This window comes from Octopus bimaculoides, chromosome 16 (genome assembly GCF_046866305.1).
Source record: "Octopus bimaculoides isolate indiv1 chromosome 16, ASM4686630v1, whole genome shotgun sequence".
Taxonomy (NCBI): Eukaryota; Metazoa; Mollusca; class Cephalopoda; order Octopoda; family Octopodidae; genus Octopus; species Octopus bimaculoides.
Window position 1 is genome coordinate 26,594,660 of NC_142943.1, and position 12,206 is coordinate 26,606,865.

General features: G+C 38.0%; 1 protein-coding gene across 8 annotated transcripts in view; it reads left to right on the forward strand.

Moving 5' to 3' along the window:
• LOC106871768 (uncharacterized) overlaps nt 1-12,206 on the forward strand; it is a 1,221,261-nt gene that overhangs the window by 140,188 nt on the left and 1,068,867 nt on the right. For all 8 annotated transcript variants that reach the window (XR_016244689.1, XR_016244690.1, XM_089364843.1 and 5 more), the window contains exon 8: nt 11,730-11,773. Coding sequence is in view for 6 of the 8 variants with exons in the window: in XM_089364843.1 (XP_089220969.1) it covers nt 11,730-11,773 (44 nt within the window). In the remaining 2 variants the exon portion in view is untranslated. The remainder of the gene's footprint in view (nt 1-11,729; nt 11,774-12,206) is intronic.

The following is a 12,206-nucleotide window of genomic DNA, read 5'->3' on the forward strand; positions in this document are numbered from 1 at the left end:
AATGCTATTTTTTGGCCTGCTGTCGCCTGTATCGATGATTCTGTTATTATCATTCTTAAATTAGTTATATTGGATAATAATGGAAATAACGATACCTTTGTAAATTAATTTTTAATAAATTATTTTTCTCGTAAATCTGTAACGAGATTATTTTACAATGGTAAGCTGCTGTGATGTCAGTGCGAAACGAATCAGTAGCGGCACAGACTTCAGAAGGATAGGTTGGGAATCTCTTATCTTGGCAATGCGTGCTGAAGAAGCTAAGGCTTATTGTGCCAATGCAGAAAATAGTCCACGTGAATCCAAATACTTAAATGTATGTAAGGAGATTGTCTTAACTAAATTTGCCCTCGTTTGATTTCTGTAGTTATCACCAGTGTATTTTTGGGCGATTTAATAAGGAGTTTTGATTGTTATTTCAAGCAGGTAGACATACTTAGTATGTCCTTTGATTATATATATATATATATATATATATATATATATATATATATTATTTGAAGTGATGCAATTTGGAAAATATCTATGCTAAAACAACCATATTCTCTTCCTTCAGGGGAACAACTCACATCATCTATTAATATCAGAGACCCAGAAGTAACTGTTGACAAAAATCGACATAGTCGAAATAGCTCGTAGAATGATCTTCTAGATCCTAAGAACTTTTCGGTCCAGAAAGCAAGGTATCATCATACCTCTTTTATCCTCCTTTGTACGGTCACATCTCCCCATACGAAATAAAATATCTAGGTCTCCCCATACAAAACAAAATATCTCGAAAATTGAATCACTTCATAGGTCATTCACTAAAAGAATTAAGGGTGTGACTGATCCCGAATATTGGGACCCTCTTAAAACATTGAAACTCTAATCTCTCCAGTGTCATCGTGAGCAATACATCATTTGCACGATGTGGTGAATATACCATCAGCATTGCCCAAACGACCTGAACGATAATTTCAGAATTCATCCGGGTTTAGTGTCATGGGCCATAACGCTCCGAACAAATTTAGGAGCAAAGCTCATAAAAGCACTGCATTACAATTTCTTTTCCTCAACAGGCCCTGCCCTATTTAGCATTGTCGTCTCAAAACAGATCAAAGACAAAAATGATCCCATCACTTTTAAACGGAAACCGGACAAATTTCTTCAGGGAATACCAGATAAGCCATCTATGCCTAGATACAACTCAGACAACAAAAACTTCTCACTCAAAAGGGAGGTGATACCACAAACTCTGACTTAAAAATGATTAAGCAAATCCTATTAGGTGGTATTATAAAGCTGGACATAGCTTGGACCAATTTTTGTTTGAAACATATTTAAGCTAAGTTATACATATCTAAGTTATCTACGTTTTCTTCGTCAATATATATCTATATATATATAGATAAAAGATAGTTTTATGTGTGTGTATGCGCGTGCATGTTCCTTATGCATTCGAAAGCTGAGTTACCGATTTCAAGGTATGGCATATGAAAAAATTCAGTAACCTTTCGATTACCAAATAAACTTTATTTTGATTTATAACGTTGGCCCTAATGGAGGCGAAGTGGCTGAGTTCCTATCGAGTGTTGGGTCTCATGGAGGCGATGTGGCTGAGTTCCTCCCGAGTGGGCCTCACGGAGGCAATGACCAAGACCTTTGGCATTATGTCATGCTTCAGAGGACCTATCAAGCCAAGCAAAATCGCAGTTGTGGCAGATACTGGCGTCTCGCAAACTGCACGTAAAAGCACCCATTACAATCTCTAAGTGGTTGATGTTAGGAAGGGAATCCAGCCGTAGAAAACCATGGCAAATTAGACTGGAGGCTGGCGCAGCCTTCCAGTGTACCAACCCAGTCAAACCGTCCAACCCATGCCAGACTGGACAACAGATGTTAAATGATGACGACGACGACGATGATGATGACGATATTTGTATTACAAAAATTCAACATTCTAATCTTTCTATAAGCCAACTATCGTAAACGACGTTTTATACGACGACGACGAATACGACGACGACACATTTTCTATATGCGAGCATACCTTAAAAGACATCCATTTCTTTATGTTGTAAATAAATACAATCAGTCAGTTAATCAATCTCTCTCTCTCTCTCTCTCTCTCTCTCTCTCTCTCTCTCTCTCTCTCTCTCCTCTCTCTCTCTCTCTCTCTCTCATATGCACACGCACACGCACATATACGTATATGTATGCATATGTGTTTATGTACGTGTCCATGACAGATAATGTGTGAGAGAAAGAGAGAGAAAGACAGAGAGAATGAGTGAGTGTCATTTGCACATACATACAAAAAAACTACATAGATGACAGCACACACCTTCACTTACTCATTCTCCCTCATTCACGCACATGCACACAAACATAAGCACACAAACATAAGCACACAAACACACACAAACACATACACACAAACACACATACACACAAACACACATACACAAACACTTACACACACACACACACACACGTCCATTTCATATACACATACATTTTTCACTTTCACCTCTCTTTCACTTTCTGCTCTCTCTAATGCATAGCATAAAGAAATAGAAAGTTTTTACGGAAATTAACGAACAATCATATGATCTCATATGTGGCCTTTTCCTTTCCTCCTCTTTTTCAATATCTTCTCTTTTCAAAGAAGAAAACAATAATTTTTTTACGGAAGTTAACGAACAATCATTTGATCCGATATGATCGAGTTGACAACTTTGCTGCTTCAAACGAAAGAATGCCATAAAATAACTTCCTTTGGCACACATATACTCACACACACACGCACGCACACTCACTCACTTACTCACTCACACACACACTTTAGGTAAAACTGTGCGAATTATGTTATTTCTTACTGTGTGCACGGGAAAAATTACAGCTCAAATTCAATTGAAATCACCTTTTTCTATTCTGTAATTCGTGTTTGTGACGACCGTATTTAAAAACCTGATCGTCGATATAAACTTAAAAAGAAGTTCTCCCGGAAATCCTGTCCTTTACCTGTTATTTCTAGCATGTCTGAGGTGATATTTGCGCCCCTCACCATGATTGCTTTCCTAATATTTCTTCCGATTCTTAATTCTTCCATACACATTCTCAATATTTTAATATTCTCCCTCTCAAACCCAATTTCTTCATTTTTTACTTTTTTTCGAAATTTCGCCTTGTTTATCCACGGAGAAAAAAATAGGCCATGGGTTAGTGGGTGTCATGGTGCACCTTGTGATTTACCTTAATGTAGTCCTGGGTCTAACAAATCAGAAAATTGATGTCGCTAGCAAAAAAAAAAAAAAAAAAAAATAGCTGGGATTGAAGATACTCACCACTCATGGGACATTTTGACCACTTTTACAACTAACTTCGCAACTCTTCGCCAAAATATTTTAAATGATTGCCTGGTCAAGATCTACAATTTCATGTAAATGATAAACAAATTTGTTGTGTAAAAAGGTTACCAGAGGTCAAAAACAAACTTTGACCTTTACCTATAACATCTCGCATTCACTGGTTTTATTTATTAGCAAGATCCTATAATATTCTTTTTTTATTGAAAATTAATCAAAACGAAGGTTTGCATGCGCTTTTTAATACCAGAAGTAAAAAAACAAATTGAAAAGAAGTAATGTTTACCCCGTGGAATGTGAGATACTTCTGCACTATTATATATCATTGAATGTGTCGAGTAGATTTACAGCAAAATCTAGCAAGAGATACTTTGGTATCTTTCCTTGTATCCTTGCAAATCACCACAAACGATGATATTTGATTTGGTCTATAAAAGGAAACATCAAATCATGAAAATATTTTCATTAAGAGGTTAGTGAAGTCAAAAGTAAACAAAAGTTTGTTATATATGTTCGTTATGCCATATAATTTTTATATTAAAACAAATGCCGGCTTGTATAATACTTTCTATCTTTCAAGTTTAATCAAGATCCGTTTCAAGTGTTCCGGAAGCCACCTTCCGTCCTGGTGGGTATATACACAGAATTAAAACAATGGATGTACGAGTTTGCTTTAAAGTTGAGTTAGAAATCTGAGCTGAGCAACTTTCGGTTCTGTAAAATTTGAATTAACGCATTTCCAGTAAGCATTCATCCTAATTGCCATCTGGCTGTATTTTATTTTCACAACAGTTATATCTGTTTTTAGTTTCATTAACTTTGTAATGCATCGGACTTCGATCCATCCACACATACGCCACATAATTGTCAAAGGTGAAGACCTTATTTGTGAGCCATCTATTAGATTCAAGAGTCATTTTAAGCGTGCGATTGATAATCATCACCATCAATTTCGGTATCACTGTCCGATCCTCCGCCATCAAGGAAATCACTTTCACTAAGTTCACTCGGCTTCATGATTTCAGCTGCCATTGCAATGTTCGTGAGCTTCCATATCCTGGTCAGGAAGTTCCTTTGCCGAACTTGTTGCTTCAGGACGTTTCTACATGGGGACAGTGAAGCGAGATGGAATTGCTTACATTTTGTGAAATCATCCTTCCCACCGCACTTTGCTAGCAAGGTTGCGAAGCTCCATTATTCACCTTTATTGTCCTTTTGTTACCATACAACACACATGGGAAACCCTCCAGTTCATTCATCCCCTCCTCGTCAACTTCCCAAGACTCCCCTAACTTGGAGAACGCTTTCTGGAATGATTCATCTGTTTCAACGACTTTCAGTCCCTTCACTTGCCCCTTCCCTTTGAAAGCACTGGTACTATCGCACGCGGTGAAGGCATGATAACCTAGTAATGCAGAAGAGAACAGGCGTGGAAGACATAGCCAGCTTGGTGACATCAATACAGCGTCGTGTGTTGCCTTTTCCAGTTTCAAACAGAATTTGAAGTCCTTTCAGGAATCTAACATGCTGAAGTAAGATGAAAAATATTTCTGAATCGGGACTCCTCACACGAATGGATTTGCATCTCTGTTCTTTGGCATACATGCAATACAGGATCACACGAGTGTCAGTTTCTTCCTGCGTAGATTCGAGAGAGCGTATTTCTTGACAGAATGTGTTATGCCCATCTAATGATTACTGGTAAGCTTTTCCTTCACATATTTGGAATAGTCTGCTTTTGCTAAAAATCCGTCTGCCAATCCAATGCTGTATGGAACAGGAGTCAATGAGTATTTCAACTGTTTATCATAGTCAAGTTTCCAATCGATCTGTGCTTGAGACTTCACTAGTAAGTGAAACGCGTTGTTTCCCTGCTGGTTGTACTCGATAACTTCCTTTTGAGAAGTTGACTGTTTCACGGATTTGAGCATGTGTGCCATGGTTTCCAAAGTTTTTGCATTTGATAGGATCAAAGAAACCATTCTTCTTAAGTCTGCTTTCACTGAAGTCTTCTTTTGTTTGCCTTCCAACAGTCTCAGTAATGAGGACGTCCTTCGCCACTTCTTCTAAAGCCGGAGCGCCGGATGATAGATAGTACTACTTGCCATCATCTGGGATGTTGTAAAGGTTATTGAAGCACTCGATAGCCGCAATGGTCCTTGAGTCAAGTTTCTTGCTGGTCGCAATTTCCCAAGGGTGAACATCCCGATGTTGCAGTCATTTGTCTTCTTCATCAGACATTCCCGCTAGACAAAATGTAGCCTGAAGGAATTTGGCTCGTTCTCTACCTGACTGTGTTCATCTTTGATAGGCACTGTAGTTTGTCTGCAGACCGCTAACTCCCGCTTCAGACGAACCACTTCCATCTTTTGATAAAAGTTTCATAAATGTTTCATAAATGTTTCTTCAATTGCCTTTTTGACAGCACACCTATTTGCTGGAACAAAGAGGCTTGTCACACTGATTGCACCTCTCTTTAATAAATGCTCAGCACCGGGATGAAAATGTTGAATGTTGGCAGTAAATATCGAAAAGAGTGTTTAGTACCGGGCATAGTAATGTCCCCTGAAGCTGAAGAAGAGGTCAGGCATTAGGCAGAAGCACTGTGCATATACTGGAAAGTTGTTTGAGTTTACATCTTGTAGAAGGCACATTGTCATACAAACATGATCAATGTATGACATCCAAAGCACAGCAGTCTTTCTGTGTTAGCCTGAGCCATGTTCCCATGGAAATGAAGGTATTCATTAATGTATGAACAAATTTCCTGATCATTCAATGCTTCATTTTTAGTCTCCTTGCTGGGAGATGTTGCGAGTCTCTCAATACAACTCTTGGAAGATGTCGGTAGCTTTCCAAATGATACTACTTCACCCCGATCTTGTAGAAAACAAGCCATCACCAATCTCTCAAGGGCTTCCACCAGAATTTGTGGCAGTTAAGTGAGAGTGCATAGTTCTTGGCTGAAAGGACACCCATCAAAGACCCAGATGTCGTAAGACCGGCTTATAGTAAGATTTCAGCGAATTCCGTCTTCTTTCGCAACATCTTCAGATAACCACTGGCTAGATGAAATATTCTAATCCTGATGATGTGGTCCTCATACCGGTGCATTGCTCCATACTATCGGAAACGATTTCATACCTACGCTCAGGTCACATGTAGTGATGATAAAAATGTTGTCCAACTTCTGTGAAGCTTCTTCTGAGTACATTAAGCATTCCTGTATGACTCTGATGTCTGTGATTGGGTGATGTATGACCGGATAATACTCAATGGTTGTTAGTTGTGCAGGAGCGTCTCCAGTCACATCCTCCCCATCTGGACACTCTCTGTTTCTAACAGCAGTGTGCAGGCGAACGATGATCTGCAAAAAATTTCTCTGCATTTCTTTCGCAATTTTTCTCTCACCATCATTAATCAACTTGTTGATTACCTCAAATTGTGGAGACTTGCATTTTCCCATGTAACACTTTAACACTTTGGAAGACCTGGTTCGGCCAGTAATTTCAGTGATCTCTGGTCAAAATGTCCATGCGGGTACCATCCATCCCAGTTTTTTTTTTTCTGGAAACGCAAATTTCCGATTTGTTAGACCCAGTGCTACATGAAAATACCCATTAAAGCAAATCAGAAGGGGGAACCACGACCCCTCTGGCCCATCACCTAATGGTCCGCCTAGAGTAATTCGGGGAGAACCTTCCACGAAAGGTCTCGAATTACTCTCATGGGGAGTGCCATCTCCTAATTCCTTTCCTCCTGCGTAAAAAAATAATATTCAGTGTAGACTCACTCAACCTCACCAGTTAAACCACACTCATTTACCTTTCTATTAACACTCTAGAATGCAGCACCTACCTCTCTACCCCACCTTCCTCTTCATATAATATTCGAAGAAACTGATGAGAGCTTAACCAGATAGGAAAGTGCCTGTTCCAAAACCTTTCTGCACAGCTATTAATCAGAGAAAGATCTGCCTCCCTGTCCTTCCAAAGAAATGTGTTGCATCATTCTTCACTATGCATTCGGTGGACAACAGGGTTCTTGTTACAAGATATGGCAGTTGCTCAGCACAGGCTTATAAGTAACTTATACCTACAAGTAACTTATGCCTACAAGTAACTTAAGCCTATAAGTAACTAATGCACAGACAACTAACGATGCATTTAGTATGGTTTTATGTCCCTTCCACACATCCCAGATGGGTGTAGATGCTGGCGCTTCCATGCTTGAAGCGCTTATTTCGAATAGCTAATGCATCACATCTCTGTAGCACCTCTGCACCACATCTCTGATGACCTTTGGAAGTTGCTCGTAGTCTTTAAACTGAAACTCTCCAAGAAAAGACCTCTTTGTTCTTTGAGAACTCAGAGGCAATCCAAGCCCATCGTCGATAATGCTCTCAAATAACTCTTTGGAAAATCTTTGCTTTCTTGCAAACGGCTTTGTCCATCTGGTACAATGCCTAGCAAAAGTTTAGATGCATAACGCCTAATCTTGTTCTGCGCTTGACCAAATACTACAGCAAAGTGAAAGAGAAAGACGCGTTACACGAAGACTCCCACATCAGTTTACCTTTTTGTTTTCGTCGTTGACACTATCGCAGTAATTTAGATATTTTTACAGGGTTGACAACCTCAGTGCTTGCTTGCGCACTATTAAGAACAGCATCCTGAGACCACCATCAACGGTAAATAGATTTGCTGACCAGTAGAACCTACTTCTTTCATAAGAACTGGAAAAACACGTGCCCTAATCTGGTTACGTTTTCGTTAGTACAATGCTCAGGTAGTCGTATGTTAGATGCATTTGCCACTTCCAGTTGGCTTTTCAAAGGCAGCTTCCTCTCAGCTTATTTCAGTATTCTACTCTACTCCTGACTTATTCCCAGTCTCTTTGTACTTGAAGATCTGGTCCGCAGCAGAAACCAATTACTTTCACCGGATCCTCCGTCAAGCGACGAAAATTACCGGTAGTCAACATGGACTTGCCTAGTTGCAAACCTACTGATTTGGCTTGATTTATGTGTGCTCCTGTACATAACGAGTATTCTTTCATTATAATATCGATCGCTTTTATCTCTGAATTATCCAACGTCCTTTATGTAGATATGACTTTCCTTTGACCTAGTCCCAGCGAAGGACCCCACAAAATCTCCAGTAAAGCTTCCAACACCAAAACATATAAGAGTGTGAAGAGAGGGTATCCTCCAGCAGACCGAACGTTCGATGCTGAAAGATTACGAGAGCGGCTATTTAAGTTCATTACGAAGCAGATACTGAATACGGGACCGAAACCGTCAGCTCTAAGGACAACCGTGAGATAGCGATAGTCTACCTTCTTAAATACCTTGGACCAGCCCAGACTGAACAGTGTCTTGGCAAAGCCAGATCTATTCTTTCCCCATTCTATGATATATCGTATGAGATGGAGCTTAACGTGCTTAGATCTGTCGTGATCGCACAGGTTTGCACTTCTCCGATTACACTACCAGCTGCAACTGCTAGCCTCTTTGTGAGCACTTTAGCTAAAATCATTAATTCAGTGTCGAACTAAATTTTGGGCCTGAAATTTTCAGTCATTTCCCCCTTCTTTCGCTTCTTTCTTCTGTAGTGTCACAACACTCTGGCTCACTCGACTGAAAACTCATTCGGTTTGCTGCAAGCTGTAGTGACGGCTGCTAAGTCTTGCATTTGATGATATAGCTCATACGGCAGACCTTTCAATCTTCGTGATTTGCTTCCCACACAGCTGTTCAGTACATCTTCGACTTACACTGCTGAAGTCAGCTTCTTGCAATAATTAGTCCCTTGTCCGATAGGTGCCACAAACCATGCTGACCAAATCCTACCTTTGTTACCATGTTGTGTCTCCGTCACACAGGCCCAGCTGATGTTTTTGAGCCTTCATGTTTCAGTGCACGCATCCTAGCTCTGACAACACAACCTTCGTATTTCACGTCGAAGAAATAGTCGAGGGCCATTCTCGCCGCTAGCACGTCGTTTGCTATTCCTTTTCTGTGTGCATCTTCTAAGATACTAATTAGTTTATCTAAACTAGCAGATGCCTTTCTGGTTTTACTTGTTAATGAAATCCACTACTTGTTGGTGATGATAGCGTCCGTCAATATACTAATCTAATCTCTGAAATCATTACGCACCGGAAATAACGCGTTTATTATTCAATAACCGGGTCTTTGTTTGTTCGACATTTTTAAGTTAACTGTAAAGTACCCGAATTTTGGTACGAGAAGCTAGCGATCGTAAAATGTGGTCAAATTGCAATATGTCTATTTGCTATCCTAAAAAAAAAACAACTACAAAAAACAACCCTATATAGGGATGACCAGGTTGACCCGCTGCGACTTGCCCAAATTCACATTGGCGTATTCAGGGAATCGAGGCAAAGCGTGTCATACAGTTGGGAATAACAGAGGTTTTATGAGGCTTCTGCATTTCACTCACATACCAGTTTCTCTATCATAATCTTTTCTTGCATTCAACAAACACTAATAATCGAAATGTTACTACCATGCTTGCGAAGTAGTTGTATTTCGCAAAGAATGTTGTTTATTTGTTCATATGTTGCTGTTGTGATACGCCATCGACAAATCTGCAAGAGGGGAAAATCATTGGATTTGGTTGTTTTATACTGGTACTAATATCTATACGTTCACTCAGCCCAATCACTCCAGGATTCGGATCTGTGATTTATACAGAGTCAAGCTTAGTCTTAAGCATGTTATTGGATAAATTTCGCTGTCAGATACATAGATAAAATTGTGTATTTTTTTTATGAAGAGTTGCATTCGTTTATAATGCATCTCATATATTTCTGACAGATTTAAACATAAACTACAGATGGGTCTTCCCGCGTGTTTTTACTTTTGATTCGGTTGTTACTGCGCAGTTTGGCCTTTGCTAATATATCTTCATTGATTTGTAAATAGACAAGTTGGTTCTCTTATTCGTGATAAAGTTCTCAAAATAGTTTCTGATTTCCTTTGGAATATAAATTTACTCATATCAAACCACTGGTTATTCATTTCTCTCTCTCTCTCTCTCTCTTTCTATATATATATATATATATATATATATATATATATATATATATATACACACTTATACGCATGTGTGCACACACACATACACACATGCACATACTCACACATGGAGAGAAGCAAAAGCCTTTCATTTAAAACTGATTTAAAAAGTCAAAATGATTTCTTTCTATCAATTGAATTACATCCGGTGGTTTTGAAAAGACAACATCCAAAGCAATATATCCTCCATGCTTTCTCAGGATCAAACAACTCATTTGCCTTTCAGTTTAAGGTAAAGCAATAATGATTCAAGACAACGGTTACAGTTTTGCACCTTATTAAAGAATTCAGAACGACTGCCAGCTCTTTTTATATCATATCACCTCATCTGAAATAAGTTGTGATGCAGTTTGCTTGCAAGCTGTACTCCAAAGAATCTTGATCGGTGATGCCAAATGCTGACCTTCTAAGATTATAGATGTTATACCACTAGAGTCAATCCCTTGAACTCGCATTTGAAAAGGTGAATAATTGAAGCAAACATTTGTATTATGATGCATGAGTCAATGATGTTTGTGCAAGATCTTTGCAATTATGCAAGGATTGAGAAAAATATGAAATTAGTTTTTGTCTAGACTGCACTCCGCTTTCGAAAGGAGTAGAAACTTGATGTGAAATATTACATAAAAGCATATTCATATTTCTGTTGAAAAAGAATTACAACTGAGATGTACATATTTGTGTAACTGAAAATGTCGCGAATAAATGCCTTATAGATATTTCTAAATAAACTTTAATTATTTAAATGTTAAAACGCTTTCCACAATTTACAAATCTATTTAATGCCTTCAATGTTATCTCACTTAAATGTTGCCTATTTGGAGTCTTTTGATGATTTCCGGATGTTCTTTATAATATATGTATACTATATAAACTATGTTTCATATTACATCTGGTGATTTTATTTTTCTAAGCATTTTTGAATTGTCTGAAACAAGCAGATATTAAAACATTTACACAAACATCGCAAATACTGAACCATATAAAAATAAAATAATTGTAGATGTGATTGCAAATTTTTATTGGGAAAAAATAGTACTAAATATGTTCAGATCACGAAAACTAAACTGAAAACACAAATGTCTATTTATATAAATGTATTTTTCAGTGTTTATATGTGTAGTTTGATTGTTAGATGTAGTTATTCTTTGTCTTTTGCATATTATTGTTACTTATATACCTCCTTCTTCATATTACTTAAATCTTCTTTTTAACAGCTAAAATTTCTAACTCCGTCATTTTGTTTAGCAAATAACATTGTTTGTATTATTTTCTAGATTAGAAGAATAGAGAGAGTGAAGCTACAGAAATCAGCTCCACAGTAAGTAGATATTTTCAGATAACGTTTCTTTATCGTGAAATAAATTCACTGATGGATGATGAAAGACAATAGAAGATCAAGAAATAATATCTGACAAGCATTTAGCCCAGCACTTTATATGTTCTGAAAACATAGCAATCATAAGACAATTAAGGCGTTAATGACACAAACAACGTTAATTCCTTACACATTATAAATACCACAACCAAGTAGTCGCTATATTACTGTATATAGACACACATATACACATTAATGCTCATTGTTCGGACTATGTATTAAATCGTCATCCATATGTAAATTTTGTATTATTACGATTCTCCATTCCTTCTCCATTTATTCCTTGGTAATTCATATTAGGAAATGAAAAATGTGTAATGGGAAACAAACAACGCCAACAATTTTTTCAGTTTCCTGTTTTGAGATGAATGTCTAT